General features: G+C 46.4%; 1 protein-coding gene across 5 annotated transcripts in view; it reads right to left on the reverse strand.

Annotated features, from left to right (window-relative positions):
- rhbdf1b (rhomboid 5 homolog 1b) overlaps nucleotides 1-19,234 on the reverse strand; it is a 39,266-nt gene that overhangs the window by 10,476 nt on the left and 9,556 nt on the right. For all 5 annotated transcript variants that reach the window (XM_079292867.1, XM_079292869.1, XM_079292865.1 and 2 more), the window contains exons 2-3: nucleotides 558-705; nucleotides 202-335 (exon numbers count right to left, since the gene is read on the reverse strand). In XM_079292867.1, coding sequence (XP_079148993.1) covers nucleotides 202-335; nucleotides 558-671 — 248 coding nt within the window. In that variant the 5' untranslated portion in view covers nucleotides 672-705. The remainder of the gene's footprint in view (nucleotides 1-201; nucleotides 336-557; nucleotides 706-19,234) is intronic.

A 19,234-nucleotide genomic window follows, 5' to 3' on the forward strand; every position in this document is an offset into this window, starting at 1 on the left:
AGATTAATTCGTGTTAAATCAGAAAGGAGGCTGCAGCTTGTTTCGTTAAAGATGTATTAGTGGAGAAGAAAGTATAGGACAGGCTGAAGCCATCGGAAATTAGCAGCCGGAGGAAGTGAGCAGAGAGGAAAGAAGAATGTGTGTGTGTGTGTGTGTGTGTGTGTGTGTGTGTGTGTGTGTGTGTGTGTGGGTGTGTCTAACCTCTTCATAGACTGTGTGAAGGAAGGCAATCTCTCCAGAGGAGGTCTGAGGTAGTTGTTGGAAGTTTCCAAGGCAGCGATGCACGTCTGAGAGTTTTCGCCTGGCATGCTGACACTGCGCAGCCGTTTTACCGGCTGCAACCCACAGACAAAACACACACACACACACACACACAGATCCATGATGCCCTCTGTGCCAAGTTGTGTGGATTTGATGTTGTGTCAAACTAAAGTGTCTGAGAATTAACTTTGAAAATAAAAAACTTAAATTGACACGTCAAATTTGGCGGAGTAGTCTCCTCTACTCGTCTAAACTACGACTCTAAATGCAGAGCTACTGTTCCGACTTGTTTTTACCTGGGTGAGTGTGGGCGTGTCATCCGGTGTCAGCCGGATGGTGGGAATGTCCAGTTTGAGCCATGGCGGCTTTTTTCTCTGCAGGCTGCTGTTCCTGCATCCCGGCTCAGCCATGCTCGCTAGGCCTCCCCACCCCTACGCCTGCCAGCTGGAAAGCACAAACAAAACAATTGGGTTTGTAGAGCAACACGCGCACACAGTCAAAATACGGTCACAGACACATGACAGGCGAAAGCAACCATCAAAAGCCAAAAACTGACCAGCTTTGTTGAGTAATTACAGACAGCGGACAGACTGTAATCCACATCTCCCCGTTGTGGGCTCAGACGGATCCAGTGTGGAGGCAAAATGCCCGAATAAACAAACTGCTTAATTCGAATGTTTAAAGCCACGAGTCTGCCATCGTTCTCAGCATGTTCTCTAAATAACCTGCATCAGAACAGCAGAGTGTGGCAGGTCTAGGTGGTGTTTCACAGCATGAGCTGATGAATGTGGATTTAGCAGAATGATTCATCTAGAATAATCTCCCACAGATGGTCAGCATCTGTCACGGATGATCTCCTGTGATGGAGAGTTTAGATTAAAGCTTCTGTGCTCCAGGTGAGGCTCGAACTCACAACCTCGGCATTACTCGGTGAACTGTCATATAAGTACCGCGCGCTGACCGATTGCGCCACTGGAGCCTTGGTCGATGGAAATTTAGTGCACAAGTGCAGCTTCAACACCACAAGATGGCGTCAGGATTCTCAAAATCAGGGTTGTTACACTCAGACACACATAGGGCCTCAATGAACAGAGAGAGACAGAACTGAGGGATGCTGATACTCGCTGATGAGTTAATCGTTTCAGCGGAAGTATAAACGAGACATCTCTCCATCTCTGTAAAAGCTGGTGAGCCGACCAGTGCAGATGAGGCAGTTTTCAGTGGCCACTTTTAACATGAAGTGCCAACACAAAAAATAATCATTCCTTTTCCTGTGGGGTTGTGCATTGTGAAGCTGCTGAGCTGGTCAGGTGAAGCACAAACTGAGAATCTCAGCACCTTCCTGCTGCTCACTGTGTCACTGGTGCGACACACTACAGGAACAACAGCACGTTATCATGCACTGAACAGCTCCACACATACATGCATGAATTACAGCTGGGGTAGGTCATTTTTTGTTGTCGTCATGAATATATAGATATATACATACATATATCTGTCTTTACACCTGACTTTATTTAACATTAAGCTTTACCCACAGTTCAATGAGTGTAAAGAGCATCACATGTAAACTGACATCAGGCGGACCATTTGGTTTTCCTCAACAATGACAAAGTGTGAAAGCCAGTATTCATGTGGAATGTCATCATGTCTCCTGTGTCTGATGTCCAGGTTAAAACTTCTGTGCTCCAGGTGAGGCTCGAACTCACAACCTCAGCATCACTCTGCTGAATACTGTCTTATAAGTACTGCGCGCTGACCGATTGCGCCAATGGAGCCTCTTCAATGGAGATTGTGAGAAGAGTCAAGGTGCGGCTTGTAGCACCTCATGCTACGCCCACCATGCACTAACTATCCCGTCACCTTAACTCTTAGTCTGACTACAGTTGAAGGCGGCATGGTGTCAGGTGCTCCTGAGGTGATGCAGGCCACAACTGGACCAAATTGGTCGATCTAGTGGTGTTTCAGAAGGGCAGCAGTGAGTCTTCAACAGCACAAGATGGCCTTCTCATAGGAAAGATACTCTTTACAATACATGAAACATACATCTTTATTTACACCTGAGCATGTCATTCGCCCAAAGCTTAATATTAACGTAGGTGTGCTCAATGACTGCAAAGAGCATCACATGTGCAATGATATGTTTGGTTTTCCTCAACAATGACAAAGTCTGAATGTGGAAAGTCAGTGATGTGGAGTGTCATCAAGTTCAGAATATCTCCTGTGTCTGATGTCCAGGTTAAAACTTCTGTGCTCCAGGTGAGGCTCGAACGCACAACCTCGGCATCACTCTGCTGAATACTGTCTTATAAGTACTGCGCGCTGACCGATTGCGCCACTGGAGCCTCTTCAATGGCAATTGTGAGAAGAGTCAAGGTGCGGCTTGTAGCACCTCATGCTACGCCCACCGTGCACTAACTATCCCGTCACCTTGACCCTTAGCCTGACTATAGTTGAAGGCAGCATGGTGTCAGGTGCTCCTGAGGTGATGCAGGCCACAACTGGATCAAATTGGTCGATCTAGTGGTGTTTCAGAAGGGCAGCAGCGAGTCTTCAACAGCACAAGATGGCCTTCTCATCGGAAAGATACTCTTTACAATACATGAAACACATCTTTATTTACACCTGAGCATGTCATTTGCCTAAAGCTTAATATTAACGTAGGTGTGCTCAATGACTGCAAAGAGCATCACATGTGCAATTATATGTTTGGTTTTCGTCAACAATGACAAAGTCTGAATGCGGAATGTCATCATGTTCAGAATATCTCCTGTGTCTGATGTCCAGGTTAAAACTTCTGTGCTCCAGGTGAGGCTCGAACTCACAACCTCAGCATCACTCTGCTGAATACTGTCTTATAAGTACTGCGCGCTGACCGATTGCGCCACTGGAGCCTCTTCAATGGAGATTGTGAGAAGAGTTAAGGTGCGGCTTGTAGCACCTCATGCTACGCCCACCGTGCACTAACTATCCCGTCACCTTGACCCTTAGCCTGACTATAGTTGAAGGCATCATGGTGTCAGGTGCTCCTGAGGTGATGCAGGCCACAACTGGATCAAATTGGTCGATCTAGTGGTGTTTCGGAAGGGCAGCAGTGAGTCTTCAACAGCACAAGATGGCCTTCTCATAGGAATGATACTCATTACAATACATGAAACATACATCTTTACTTACACCTGAGCATGTCATTCGCCTAAAGCTTATCATTAACGTAGGTGTGATCAATGACTGCAAAGAGCATCACATGTGCAATGATATGTTTGGTTTTCCTCAACAATGACAAAGTCTGAATGTGGAAAGTCAGTCATGTGGAGTATCATCAAGTTCAGAATATCTCCTGTGTCTGATGTCCAGGTTAAAACTTCTGTGATCCAGGTGAGGCTCGAACTCACAACCTCAGCATCGCTCTGCTGAATACTGTCTTATAAGTACTGCGCGCTGACCGATTGCGCCACTGGAGCCTCTTCAATGGAGATTGTGAGAAGAGTCAAGGTGCGGCTTGTAGCACCTCATGCTACGCCCACTGTGCACTAACTATCCTGTCACCTTGACCCTTAGCCTGACTATAGTTGAAGGCAGCATGGTGTCAGGTGCTCCTGAGGTGATGCAGGCCACAACTGGACCAAATTGGTCGATCTAGTGGTGTTTCAAAAGGGCAGCAGTGAGTCTTCAACAGCACAAGATAGCCTTCTCATCGGAAAGATACTCTTTACAATACATGAAACATACATCTTTACTTACACCTGAGCATGTCATTCGCCTAAAGCTTAATATTAACGTAGGTGTGCTCAATGACTGCAAAGAGCATCACATGTGCAATTATATGTTTGGTTTTCGTCAACAATGACAAAGTCTGAATGCGGAATGTCATCATGTTCAGAATATCTCCTGTGTCTGATGCCCAGGTTAAAACTTCTGTGCTCCAGGTGAGGCTCGAACTCACAACCTCAGCATCGCTCTGCTGAATACTGTCTTATAAGTACTGCGCGCTGACCGATTGCGCCACTGGAGCCTCTTCAATGGAGATTGTGAGAAGAGTCAAGGTGCGGCTTGTAGCACCTCATGCTACGCCCACTGTGCACTAACTATCCTGTCACCTTGACCCTTAGCCTGACTATAGTTGAAGGCAGCATGGTGTCAGGTGCTCCTGAGGTGATGCAGGCCACAACTGGACCAAATTGGTCGATCTAGTGGTGTTTCAAAAGGGCAGCAGTGAGTCTTCAACAGCACAAGATAGCCTTCTCATCGGAAAGATACTCTTTACAATACATGAAACATACATCTTTACTTACACCTGAGCATGTCATTCGCCTAAAGCTTAATATTAACGTAGGTGTGCTCAATGACTGCAAAGAGCATCACATGTGCAATTATATGTTTGGTTTTCGTCAACAATGACAAAGTCTGAATGCGGAATGTCATCATGTTCAGAATATCTCCTGTGTCTGATGTCCAGGTTAAAACTTCTGTGCTCCAGGTGAGGCTCGAACTCACAACCTCAGCATCACTCCGCTGAATACTGTCTTATAAGTACTGCGCGCTGACCGATTGCGCCACTGGAGCCTCTTCAATGGAGATTGTGAGAAGAGTTAAGGTGCGGCTTGTAGCACCTCATGCTACGTCCACCGTGCACTAACTATCCCGTCACCTTGACCCTTAGCCTGACTATAGTTGAAGGCATCATGGTGTCAGGTGCTCCTGAGGTGATGCAGGCCACAACTGGATCAAATTGGTCGATCTAGTGGTGTTTCGGAAGGGCAGCAGTGAGTCTTCAACAGCACAAGATGGCCTTCTCATAGGAATGATACTCATTACAATACATGAAACATACATCTTTATTTACACCTGAGCATGTCATTCGCCTAAAGCTTATCATTAACGTAGGTGTGCTCAATGACTGCAAAGAGCATCACATGTGCAATGATATGTTTGGTTTTCCTCAACAATGACAAAGTCTGAATGTGGAAAGTCAGTCATGTGGAGTATCATCAAGTTCAGAATATCTCCTGTGTCTGATGTCCAGGTTAAAACTTCTGTGCTCCAGGTGAGGCTCGAACTCACAACCTCGGCATCACTCTGCTGAATACTGTCTTATAAGTACCGCGCGCTGACCGATTGCGCCACTGGAGCCTCTTCAATGGCAATTGTGAGAAGAGTCAAGGTGCGCTTGTAGCACCTCATGCGCCACCCACCGTGCACTAACTATCCCGTCACCTTGACCCTTAGCCTGACTATAGTTGAAGGCAGCATGGTGTCAGGTGCTCCTGAGGTGATGCAGGCCACAACTGGATCAAATTGGTCGATCTAGTGGTGTTTCAGAAGGGCAGCAGCGAGTCTTCAACAGCACAAGATGGCCTTCTCATCGGAAAGATACTCTTTACAATACATGAAACACATCTTTATTTACACCTGAGCATGTCATTTGCCTAAAGCTTAATATTAACGTAGGTGTGCTCAATGACTGCAAAGAGCATCACATGTGCAATTATATGTTTGGTTTTCGTCAACAATGACAAAGTCTGAATGCGGAATGTCATCATGTTCAGAATATCTCCTGTGTCTGATGTCCAGGTTAAAACTTCTGTGCTCCAGGTGAGGCTCGAACTCACAACCTCAGCATCACTCTGCTGAATACTGTCTTATAAGTACTGCGCGCTGACCGATTGCGCCACTGGAGCCTCTTCAATGGAGATTGTGAGAAGAGTTAAGGTGCGGCTTGTAGCACCTCATGCTACGCCCACCGTGCACTAACTATCCCGTCACCTTGACCCTTAGCCTGACTATAGTTGAAGGCAGCATGGTGTCAGGTGCTCCTGAGGTGATGCAGGCCACAACTGGACCAAATTGGTCGATCTAGTGGTGTTTCAGAAGGGCAGCAGTGAGTCTTCAACAGCACAAGATGGCCTTCTCATCGGAAAGATACTCTTTACAATACATGAAACACATCTTTATTTACACCTGAGCATGTCATTCGCCTAAAGCTTAATATTAACGTCGGTGTGCTCAATGACTGCAAAGAGCATCACATGTGCAATTATATGTTTGGTTTTCGTCAACAATGACAAAGTCTGAATGCGGAATGTCATCATGTTCAGAATATCTCCTGTGTCTGATGTCCAGGTTACAACCTCTGTGCTCCAGGTGAGGCTCGAACTCACAACCTCAGCATCACTCCGCTGAATACTGTCTTATAAGTACCGCGCGCTGACCGATTGCGCCACTGGAGCCTCTTCAATGGAGATTGTGAGAAGAGTCAAGGTGCGGCTTGTAGCACCTCATGCTACGCCCACCGTGCACTAACTATCCCGTCACCTTGACCCTTAGCCTGACTATAGTTGAAGGCATCATGGTGTCAGGTGCTCCTGAGGTGATGCAGGCCACAACTGGATCAAATTGGTCGATCTAGTGGTGTTTCGGAAGGGCAGCAGTGAGTCTTCAACAGCACAAGATGGCCTTCTCATAGGAATGATACTCATTACAATACATGAAACATACATCTTTACTTACACCTGAGCATGTCATTCGCCTAAAGCTTATCATTAACGTAGGTGTGATCAATGACTGCAAAGAGCATCACATGTGCAATGATATGTTTGGTTTTCCTCAACAATGACAAAGTCTGAATGTGGAAAGTCAGTCATGTGGAGTATCATCAAGTTCAGAATATCTCCTGTGTCTGATGTCCAGGTTAAAACTTCTGTGCTCCAGGTGAGGCTCGAACTCACAACCTCAGCATCACTCTGCTGAATACTGTCTTATAAGTACTGCGCGCTGACCGATTGCGCCACTGGAGCCTCTTCAATAGAGATTGTGAGAAGAGTCAAGGTGCGGCTTGTAGCACCTCATGCTACGCCCACTGTGCACTAACTATCCTGTCACCTTGACCCTTAGCCTGACTATAGTTGAAGGCAGCATGGTGTCAGGTGCTCCTGAGGTGATGCAGGCCACAACTGGACCAAATTGGTCGATCTAGTGGTGTTTCAGAAGGGCAGCAGTGAGTCTTCAACAGCACAAGATGGCCTTCTCATCGGAAAGATACTCTTTACAATACATGAAACACATCTTTATTTACACCTGAGCATGTCATTCGCCTAAAGCTTAATATTAACGTAGGTGTGCTCAATGACTGCGAAGAGCATCACATGTGCAATTATATGTTTGGTTTTCGTCAACAATGACAAAGTCTGAATGCGGAATGTCATCATGTTCAGAATATCTCCTGTGTCTGATGTCCAGGTTAAAACTTCTGTGCTCCAGGTGAGGCTCGAACTCACAACCTCAGCATCACTCCGCTGAATACTGTCTTATAAGTACCGCGCGCTGACCGATTGCGCCACTGGAGCCTCTTCAATGGAGATTGTGAGAAGAGTCAAGGTGCGGCTTGTAGCACCTCATGCTACGCCCACCGTGCACTAACTATCCCGTCACCTTGACCCTTAGCCTGACTATAGTTGAAGGCATCATGGTGTCAGGTGCTCCTGAGGTGATGCAGGCCACAACTGGATCAAATTGGTCGATCTAGTGGTGTTTCGGAAGGGCAGCAGTGAGTCTTCAACAGCACAAGATGGCCTTCTCATAGGAATGATACTCATTACAATACATGAAACATACATCTTTACTTACACCTGAGCATGTCATTCGCCTAAAGCTTATCATTAACGTAGGTGTGCTCAATGACTGCAAAGAGCATCACATGTGCAATGATATGTTTGGTTTTCCTCAACAATGACAAAGTCTGAATGTGGAAAGTCAGTCATGTGGAGTATCATCAAGTTCAGAATATCTCCTGTGTCTGATGTCCAGGTTAAAACTTCTGTGCTCCAGGTGAGGCTCGAACTCACAACCTCAGCATCGCTCTGCTGAATACTGTCTTATAAGTACTGCGCGCTGACCGATTGCGCCACTGGAGCCTCTTCAATGGAGATTGTGAGAAGAGTCAAGGTGCGGCTTGTAGCACCTCATGCTACGCCCACTGTGCACTAACTATCCTGTCACCTTGACCCTTAGCCTGACTATAGTTGAAGGCAGCATGGTGTCAGGTGCTCCTGAGGTGATGCAGGCCACAACTGGACCAAATTGGTCGATCTAGTGGTGTTTCAAAAGGGCAGCAGTGAGTCTTCAACAGCACAAGATAGCCTTCTCATCGGAAAGATACTCTTTACAATACATGAAACATACATCTTTACTTACACCTGAGCATGTCATTCGCCTAAAGCTTAATATTAACGTAGGTGTGCTCAATGACTGCAAAGAGCATCACATGTGCAATTATATGTTTGGTTTTCGTCAACAATGACAAAGTCTGAATGCGGAATGTCATCATGTTCAGAATATCTCCTGTGTCTGATGTCCAGGTTAAAACTTCTGTGCTCCAGGTGAGGCTCGAACTCACAACCTCAGCATCACTCCGCTGAATACTGTCTTATAAGTACTGCGCGCTGACCGATTGCGCCACTGGAGCCTCTTCAATGGAGATTGTGAGAAGAGTTAAGGTGCGGCTTGTAGCACCTCATGCTACGCCCACCGTGCACTAACTATCCCGTCACCTTGACCCTTAGCCTGACTATAGTTGAAGGCATCATGGTGTCAGGTGCTCCTGAGGTGATGCAGGCCACAACTGGATCAAATTGGTCGATCTAGTGGTGTTTCGGAAGGGCAGCAGTGAGTCTTCAACAGCACAAGATGGCCTTCTCATAGGAATGATACTCATTACAATACATGAAACATACATCTTTATTTACACCTGAGCATGTCATTCGCCTAAAGCTTATCATTAACGTAGGTGTGCTCAATGACTGCAAAGAGCATCACATGTGCAATGATATGTTTGGTTTTCCTCAACAATGACAAAGTCTGAATGTGGAAAGTCAGTCATGTGGAGTATCATCAAGTTCAGAATATCTCCTGTGTCTGATGTCCAGGTTAAAACTTCTGTGCTCCAGGTGAGGCTCGAACTCACAACCTCGGCATCACTCTGCTGAATACTGTCTTATAAGTACCGCGCGCTGACCGATTGCGCCACTGGAGCCTCTTCAATGGCAATTGTGAGAAGAGTCAAGGTGCGCTTGTAGCACCTCATGCGCCACCCACCGTGCACTAACTATCCCGTCACCTTGACCCTTAGCCTGACTATAGTTGAAGGCAGCATGGTGTCAGGTGCTCCTGAGGTGATGCAGGCCACAACTGGATCAAATTGGTCGATCTAGTGGTGTTTCAGAAGGGCAGCAGCGAGTCTTCAACAGCACAAGATGGCCTTCTCATCGGAAAGATACTCTTTACAATACATGAAACACATCTTTATTTACACCTGAGCATGTCATTCGCCTAAAGCTTAATATTAACGTAGGTGTGCTCAATGACTGCAAAGAGCATCACATGTGCAATTATATGTTTGGTTTTCGTCAACAATGACAAAGTCTGAATGCGGAATGTCATCATGTTCAGAATATCTCCTGTGTCTGATGTCCAGGTTAAAACTTCTGTGCTCCAGGTGAGGCTCGAACTCACAACCTCAGCATCACTCTGCTGAATACTGTCTTATAAGTACTGCGCGCTGACCGATTGCGCCACTGGAGCCTCTTCAATGGAGATTGTGAGAAGAGTCAAGGTGCGGCTTGTAGCACCTCATGCTACGCCCACTGTGCACTAACTATCCTGTCACCTTGACCCTTAGCCTGACTATAGTTGAAGGCAGCATGGTGTCAGGTGCTCCTGAGGTGATGCAGGCCACAACTGGACCAAATTGGTCGATCTAGTGGTGTTTCAGAAGGGCAGCAGTGAGTCTTCAACAGCACAAGATGGCCTTCTCATCGGAAAGATACTCTTTACAATACATGAAACACATCTTTATTTACACCTGAGCATGTCATTCGCCTAAAGCTTAATATTAACGTCGGTGTGCTCAATGACTGCAAAGAGCATCACATGTGCAATTATATGTTTGGTTTTCGTCAACAATGACAAAGTCTGAATGCGGAATGTCATCATGTTCAGAATATCTCCTGTGTCTGATGTCCAGGTTACAACCTCTGTGCTCCAGGTGAGGCTCGAACTCACAACCTCAGCATCACTCCGCTGAATACTGTCTTATAAGTACCGCGCGCTGACCGATTGCGCCACTGGAGCCTCTTCAATGGAGATTGTGAGAAGAGTCAAGGTGCGGCTTGTAGCACCTCATGCTACGCCCACCGTGCACTAACTATCCCGTCACCTTGACCCTTAGCCTGACTATAGTTGAAGGCATCATGGTGTCAGGTGCTCCTGAGGTGATGCAGGCCACAACTGGATCAAATTGGTCGATCTAGTGGTGTTTCGGAAGGGCAGCAGTGAGTCTTCAACAGCACAAGATGGCCTTCTCATAGGAACCTGAGCATGTCATTCGCCTAAAGCTTAATATTAACGTAGGTGTGCTCAATGACTGCGAAGAGCATCACATGTGCAATTATATGTTTGGTTTTCGTCAACAATGACAAAGTCTGAATGCGGAATGTCATCATGTTCAGAATATCTCCTGTGTCTGATGTCCAGGTTAAAACTTCTGTGCTCCAGGTGAGGCTCGAACTCACAACCTCAGCATCACTCCGCTGAATACTGTCTTATAAGTACTGCGCGCTGACCGATTGCGCCACTGGAGCCTCTTCAATGGAGATTGTGAGAAGAGTCAAGGTGCGGCTTGTAGCACCTCATGCTACGCCCACTGTGCACTACCTATCCTGTCACCTTGTCCCTTAGCCTGACTATAGTTGAAGGCAGCATGGTGTCAGGTGCTCCTGAGGTGATGCAGGCCACAACTGGAACAAATTGGTCGATCTCTTGGTGTTTCAGAAGGGCAGCAGTGAGTCTTCAACAGCACAAGATGGCCTTGTTATCGGAAAGATACTCTTTACAATACATGAAACATATTTCTTGATTTACACCTGAGCATGTCATTCGCCAAAAGCTTAATATTAACGTAGGTGTGCTCAATGACTGCAAAGAGCATCACATGTGCAATTATATGTTTGGTTTTCGTCAACAATGACAAACTCTGAATGCAGAATGTCATCATGTTCAGAATATCTCCTGTGTCTGATGTCCAGGTTACAACCTCTGTGCTCCAGGTGAGGCTCGAACTCACAACCTCAGCATCACTCTGCTGAATACTGTCTTATAAGTACTGCGCGCTGACCGATTGCGCCACTGGAGCCTCTTCAATGGAGATTGTGAGAAGAGTCAAGGTGCGGCTTGTAGCACCTCATGCTACGCCCACCGTGCACTAACTATCCCGTCACCTTGACCCTTAGCCTGACTATAGTTGAAGGCATCATGGTGTCAGGTGCTCCTGAGGTGATGCAGGCCACAACTGGATCAAATTGGTCGATCTAGTGGTGTTTCGGAAGGGTAGCAGTGAGTCTTCAACAGCACAAGATGGCCTTCTCATAGGAATGATACTCATTACAATACATGAAACATACATCTTTACTTACACCTGAGCATGTCATTCGCCTAAAGCTTATCATTAACGTAGGTGTGCTCAATGACTGCAAAGAGCATCACATGTGCAATGATATGTTTGGTTTTCCTCAACAATGACAAAGTCTGAATGTGGGAAGTCAGTCATGTGGAGTGTCATCAAGTTCAGAATATCTCCTGTGTCTGATGTCCAGGTTAAAACTTCTGTGCTCCAGGTGAGGCTCGAACGCACAACCTCGGCATCACTCTGCTGAATACTGTCTTATAAGTACTGCGCGCTGACCGATTGCGCCACTGGAGCCTCTTCAATAGAGATTGTGAGAAGAGTCAAGGTGCGGCTTGTAGCACCTCATGCTACGCCCACCGTGCACTAACTATCCTGTCACCTTGACCCTTAGCCTGACTATAGTTGAAGGCAGCATGGTGTCAGGTGCTCCTGAGGTGATGCAGGCCACAACTGGACCAAATTGGTCGATCTAGTGGTGTTTCAGAAGGGCAGCAGTGAGTCTTCAACAGCACAAGATGGCCTTGTCATAGGAAAGATACTCATTTCAAAACATGAAACATATTTCTTTATTTACACCTGAGCATGTGATTCGCCTAAAGCTTATCATTAACGCAGGTGTGTTCAATGAGTGTAATGAGGATCACATGTTTGGTTTTCGTCAACAATGACAAAGTCTGAATGCAGAATGTCATCATGTTCAGAATATCTCCTGTGTCTGATGTCCAGGTTAAAACTTCTGTGCTCCAGGTGAGGCTCGAACTCACAACCTCAGCATCACTCTGCTGAATACTGTCTTATAAGTACTGCACGCTGACCGATTGCGCCACTGGAGCCTCTTCAATGGAGATTGTGAGAAGAGTTAAGGTGCGGCTTGTAGCACCTCATGCTACGCCCACTGTGCACTAACTATCCTGTCACCTTGACCCTTAGCCTGACTATAGTTGAAGGCATCATGGTGTCAGGTGCTCCTGAGGTGATGCAGGTCACAACTGGAACAAATTGGTCGATCTCTTGGTGTTTCGGAAGGGCAGCAGTGAGTCTTCAACAGCACAAGATGGCCTTGTTATAGGAAAGATACTCATTTCAAAACATGAAACATATTTCTTTATTTACACCTGAGCATGTCATTCGCCTAAAGCTCATCATTAACGCAGGTGTGTAATGAGCATCACATGTTTGGTTTTCCTCAACAATGACAAAGTCTGAATGTGGAAAGTCAGTCATGTGGAGTGTCATCAAGTTCAGAATATCTCCTGTGTCTGATGTCCAGGTTAAAACTTCTGTGCTCCAGGTGAGGCTCGAACTCACAACCTCAGCATCACTCTGCTGAATACTGTCTTATAAGTACTGCGCGCTGACCGATTGCGCCACTGGAGCCTCTTCAATGGAGATTGTGAGAAGAGTCAAGGTGCGGCTTGTAGCACCTCGTGCTACGCCCACCGTGCACTAACTATACCATCACCTTAACTCTTAGCCTGACTATAGTTGAAGGCATCATGGTGTCAGGTGCTCCTGAGGTGATGCAGGTCACAACTGGAACAAATTGGTCGATCTCTTGGTGTTTCGGAAGGGCAGCAGTGAGTCTTCAACAGCACAAGATGGCCTTGTTATAGGAAAGATACTCATCACAAAACATGAAACATATTTCTTGATTTACACCTGAGCATGTCATTCGCCTAAAGCTTATCATTAACGCAGGTGTGTTCAATGAGTGTAATGAGCATCAGATGTGCACTGCATGTTTGGTTTTCTGCAACAATGACAAAGTCTGAATGTGGAAAGTCAGTCATGTGGAGTGTCATCAAGTTCAGAATATCTCCTGTGTCTGATGTCCAGGTTAAAACTTCTGTGCTCCAGGTGAGGCTCGAACTCACAACCTCAGCATCGCTCTGCTGAATACTGTCTTATAAGTACTGCGCGCTGACCGATTGCGCCACTGGAGCCTCTTCAATGGAGATTGTGAGAAGAGTCAAGGTGCGGCTTGTAGCACCTCATGCTACGCCCACTGTGCACTAACTATCCTGTCACCTTGACCCTTAGCCTGACTATAGTTGAAGGCAGCATGGTGTCAGGTGCTCCTGAGGTGATGCAGGCCACAACTGGACCAAATTGGTCGATCTAGTGGTGTTTCAAAAGGGCAGCAGTGAGTCTTCAACAGCACAAGATAGCCTTCTCATCGGAAAGATACTCTTTACAATACATGAAACATACATCTTTACTTACACCTGAGCATGTCATTCGCCTAAAGCTTAATATTAACGTAGGTGTGCTCAATGACTGCAAAGAGCATCACATGTGCAATTATATGTTTGGTTTTCGTCAACAATGACAAAGTCTGAATGCGGAATGTCATCATGTTCAGAATATCTCCTGTGTCTGATGTCCAGGTTAAAACTTCTGTGCTCCAGGTGAGGCTCGAACTCACAACCTCAGCATCACTCCGCTGAATACTGTCTTATAAGTACTGCGCGCTGACCGATTGCGCCACTGGAGCCTCTTCAATGGAGATTGTGAGAAGAGTTAAGGTGCGGCTTGTAGCACCTCATGCTACGCCCACCGTGCACTAACTATCCCGTCACCTTGACCCTTAGCCTGACTATAGTTGAAGGCATCATGGTGTCAGGTGCTCCTGAGGTGATGCAGGCCACAACTGGATCAAATTGGTCGATCTAGTGGTGTTTCGGAAGGGCAGCAGTGAGTCTTCAACAGCACAAGATGGCCTTCTCATAGGAATGATACTCATTACAATACATGAAACATACATCTTTATTTACACCTGAGCATGTCATTCGCCTAAAGCTTATCATTAACGTAGGTGTGCTCAATGACTGCAAAGAGCATCACATGTGCAATGATATGTTTGGTTTTCCTCAACAATGACAAAGTCTGAATGTGGAAAGTCAGTCATGTGGAGTATCATCAAGTTCAGAATATCTCCTGTGTCTGATGTCCAGGTTAAAACTTCTGTGCTCCAGGTGAGGCTCGAACTCACAACCTCGGCATCACTCTGCTGAATACTGTCTTATAAGTACCGCGCGCTGACCGATTGCGCCACTGGAGCCTCTTCAATGGCAATTGTGAGAAGAGTCAAGGTGCGCTTGTAGCACCTCATGCGCCACCCACCGTGCACTAACTATCCCGTCACCTTGACCCTTAGCCTGACTATAGTTGAAGGCAGCATGGTGTCAGGTGCTCCTGAGGTGATGCAGGCCACAACTGGATCAAATTGGTCGATCTAGTGGTGTTTCAGAAGGGCAGCAGCGAGTCTTCAACAGCACAAGATGGCCTTCTCATCGGAAAGATACTCTTTACAATACATGAAACACATCTTTATTTACACCTGAGCATGTCATTCGCCTAAAGCTTAATATTAACGTAGGTGTGCTCAATGACTGCAAAGAGCATCACATGTGCAATTATATGTTTGGTTTTCGTCAACAATGACAAAGTCTGAATGCGGAATGTCATCATGTTCAGAATATCTCCTGTGTCTGATGTCCAGGTTAAAACTTCTGTGCTCCAGGTGAGGCTCGAACTCACAACCTCAGCATCACTCTGCTGAATACTGTCTTATAAGTACTGCGCGCTGACCGATTGCGCCACTGGAGCCTCTTCAATGGAGATTGTGAGAAGAGTCAAGGTGCGGCTTGTAGCACCTCATGCTACGCCCACTGTGCACTAACTATCCTGTCACCTTGACCCTTAGCCTGACTATAGTTGAAGGCAGCATGGTGTCAGGTGCTCCTGAGGTGATGCAGGCCACAACTGGACCAAATTGGTCGATCTAGTGGTGTTTCAGAAGGGCAGCAGTGAGTCTTCAACAGCACAAGATGGCCTTCTCATCGGAAAGATACTCTTTACAATACATGAAACACATCTTTATTTACACCTGAGCATGTCATTCGCCTAAAGCTTAATATTAACGTCGGTGTGCTCAATGACTGCAAAGAGCATCACATGTGCAATTATATGTTTGGTTTTCGTCAACAATGACAAAGTCTGAATGCGGAATGTCATCATGTTCAGAATATCTCCTGTGTCTGATGTCCAGGTTACAACCTCTGTGCTCCAGGTGAGGCTCGAACTCACAACCTCAGCATCACTCCGCTGAATACTGTCTTATAAGTACCGCGCGCTGACCGATTGCGCCACTGGAGCCTCTTCAATGGAGATTGTGAGAAGAGTCAAGGTGCGGCTTGTAGCACCTCATGCTACGCCCACCGTGCACTAACTATCCCGTCACCTTGACCCTTAGCCTGACTATAGTTGAAGGCATCATGGTGTCAGGTGCTCCTGAGGTGATGCAGGCCACAACTGGATCAAATTGGTCGATCTAGTGGTGTTTCGGAAGGGCAGCAGTGAGTCTTCAACAGCACAAGATGGCCTTCTCATAGGAACCTGAGCATGTCATTCGCCTAAAGCTTAATATTAACGTAGGTGTGCTCAATGACTGCGAAGAGCATCACATGTGCAATTATATGTTTGGTTTTCGTCAACAATGACAAAGTCTGAATGCGGAATGTCATCATGTTCAGAATATCTCCTGTGTCTGATGTCCAGGTTAAAACTTCTGTGCTCCAGGTGAGGCTCGAACTCACAACCTCAGCATCACTCCGCTGAATACTGTCTTATAAGTACTGCGCGCTGACCGATTGCGCCACTGGAGCCTCTTCAATGGAGATTGTGAGAAGAGTCAAGGTGCGGCTTGTAGCACCTCATGCTACGCCCACTGTGCACTACCTATCCTGTCACCTTGTCCCTTAGCCTGACTATAGTTGAAGGCAGCATGGTGTCAGGTGCTCCTGAGGTGATGCAGGCCACAACTGGAACAAATTGGTCGATCTCTTGGTGTTTCAGAAGGGCAGCAGTGAGTCTTCAACAGCACAAGATGGCCTTGTTATCGGAAAGATACTCTTTACAATACATGAAACATATTTCTTGATTTACACCTGAGCATGTCATTCGCCAAAAGCTTAATATTAACGTAGGTGTGCTCAATGACTGCAAAGAGCATCACATGTGCAATTATATGTTTGGTTTTCGTCAACAATGACAAACTCTGAATGCAGAATGTCATCATGTTCAGAATATCTCCTGTGTCTGATGTCCAGGTTACAACCTCTGTGCTCCAGGTGAGGCTCGAACTCACAACCTCAGCATCACTCTGCTGAATACTGTCTTATAAGTACTGCGCGCTGACCGATTGCGCCACTGGAGCCTCTTCAATGGAGATTGTGAGAAGAGTCAAGGTGCGGCTTGTAGCACCTCATGCTACGCCCACCGTGCACTAACTATCCCGTCACCTTGACCCTTAGCCTGACTATAGTTGAAGGCATCATGGTGTCAGGTGCTCCTGAGGTGATGCAGGCCACAACTGGATCAAATTGGTCGATCTAGTGGTGTTTCGGAAGGGTAGCAGTGAGTCTTCAACAGCACAAGATGGCCTTCTCATAGGAATGATACTCATTACAATACATGAAACATACATCTTTACTTACACCTGAGCATGTCATTCGCCTAAAGCTTATCATTAACGTAGGTGTGCTCAATGACTGCAAAGAGCATCACATGTGCAATGATATGTTTGGTTTTCCTCAACAATGACAAAGTCTGAATGTGGGAAGTCAGTCATGTGGAGTGTCATCAAGTTCAGAATATCTCCTGTGTCTGATGTCCAGGTTAAAACTTCTGTGCTCCAGGTGAGGCTCGAACGCACAACCTCGGCATCACTCTGCTGAATACTGTCTTATAAGTACTGCGCGCTGACCGATTGCGCCACTGGAGCCTCTTCAATAGAGATTGTGAGAAGAGTCAAGGTGCGGCTTGTAGCACCTCATGCTACGCCCACCGTGCACTAACTATCCTGTCACCTTGACCCTTAGCCTGACTATAGTTGAAGGCAGCATGGTGTCAGGTGCTCCTGAGGTGATGCAGGCCACAACTGGACCAAATTGGTCGATCTAGTGGTGTTTCAGAAGGGCAGCAGTGAGTCTTCAACAGCACAAGATGGCCTTGTCATAGGAAAGATACTCATTTCAAAACATGAAACATATTTCTTTATTTACACCTGAGCATGTGATTCGCCTAAAGCTTATCATTAACGCAGGTGTGTTCAATGAGTGTAATGAGGATCACATGTTTGGTTTTCGTCAACAATGACAAAGTCTGAATGCAGAATGTCATCATGTTCAGAATATCTCCTGTGTCTGATGTCCAGGTTAAAACTTCTGTGCTCCAGGTGAGGCTCGAACTCACAACCTCAGCATCACTCTGCTGAATACTGTCTTATAAGTACTGCACGCTGACCGATTGCGCCACTGGAGCCTCTTCAATGGAGATTGTGAGAAGAGTTAAGGTGCGGCTTGTAGCACCTCATGCTACGCCCACTGTGCACTAACTATCCTGTCACCTTGACCCTTAGCCTGACTATAGTTGAAGGCATCATGGTGTCAGGTGCTCCTGAGGTGATGCAGGTCACAACTGGAACAAATTGGTCGATCTCTTGGTGTTTCGGAAGGGCAGCAGTGAGTCTTCAACAGCACAAGATGGCCTTGTTATAGGAAAGATACTCATTTCAAAACATGAAACATATTTCTTTATTTACACCTGAGCATGTCATTCGCCTAAAGCTCATCATTAACGCAGGTGTGTAATGAGCATCACATGTTTGGTTTTCCTCAACAATGACAAAGTCTGAATGTGGAAAGTCAGTCATGTGGAGTGTCATCAAGTTCAGAATATCTCCTGTGTCTGATGTCCAGGTTAAAACTTCTGTGCTCCAGGTGAGGCTCGAACTCACAACCTCAGCATCACTCTGCTGAATACTGTCTTATAAGTACTGCGCGCTGACCGATTGCGCCACTGGAGCCTCTTCAATGGAGATTGTGAGAAGAGTCAAGGTGCGGCTTGTAGCACCTCGTGCTACGCCCACCGTGCACTAACTATACCATCACCTTAACTCTTAGCCTGACTATAGTTGAAGGCATCATGGTGTCAGGTGCTCCTGAGGTGATGCAGGTCACAACTGGAACAAATTGGTCGATCTCTTGGTGTTTCGGAAGGGCAGCAGTGAGTCTTCAACAGCACAAGATGGCCTTGTTATAGGAAAGATACTCATCACAAAACATGAAACATATTTCTTGATTTACACCTGAGCATGTCATTCGCCTAAAGCTTATCATTAACGCAGGTGTGTTCAATGAGTGTAATGAGCATCAGATGTGCACTGCATGTTTGGTTTTCTGCAACAATGACAAAGTCTGAATGTGGAAAGTCAGTCATGTGGAGTGTCATCAAGTTCAGAATATCTCCTGTGTCTGATGTCCAGGTTAAAACTTCTGTGCTCCAGGTGAGGCTCGAACTCACAACCTCACCATCACTCTGCTGAATACTGTCTTATAAGTACTGCGCGCTGACCGATTGCGCCACTTGGAGCCTCTTCAATGGAGATTGTGAGAAGAGTCAAGGTGCGGCTTGTAGCACCTCATGCTACGCCCACTGTGCACTAACTATTCC

This window comes from Melanostigma gelatinosum (assembly GCF_949748355.1).
Source record: "Melanostigma gelatinosum genome assembly, chromosome: 21".
Lineage (NCBI taxonomy): Eukaryota > Metazoa > Chordata > Actinopteri > Perciformes > Zoarcidae > Melanostigma > Melanostigma gelatinosum.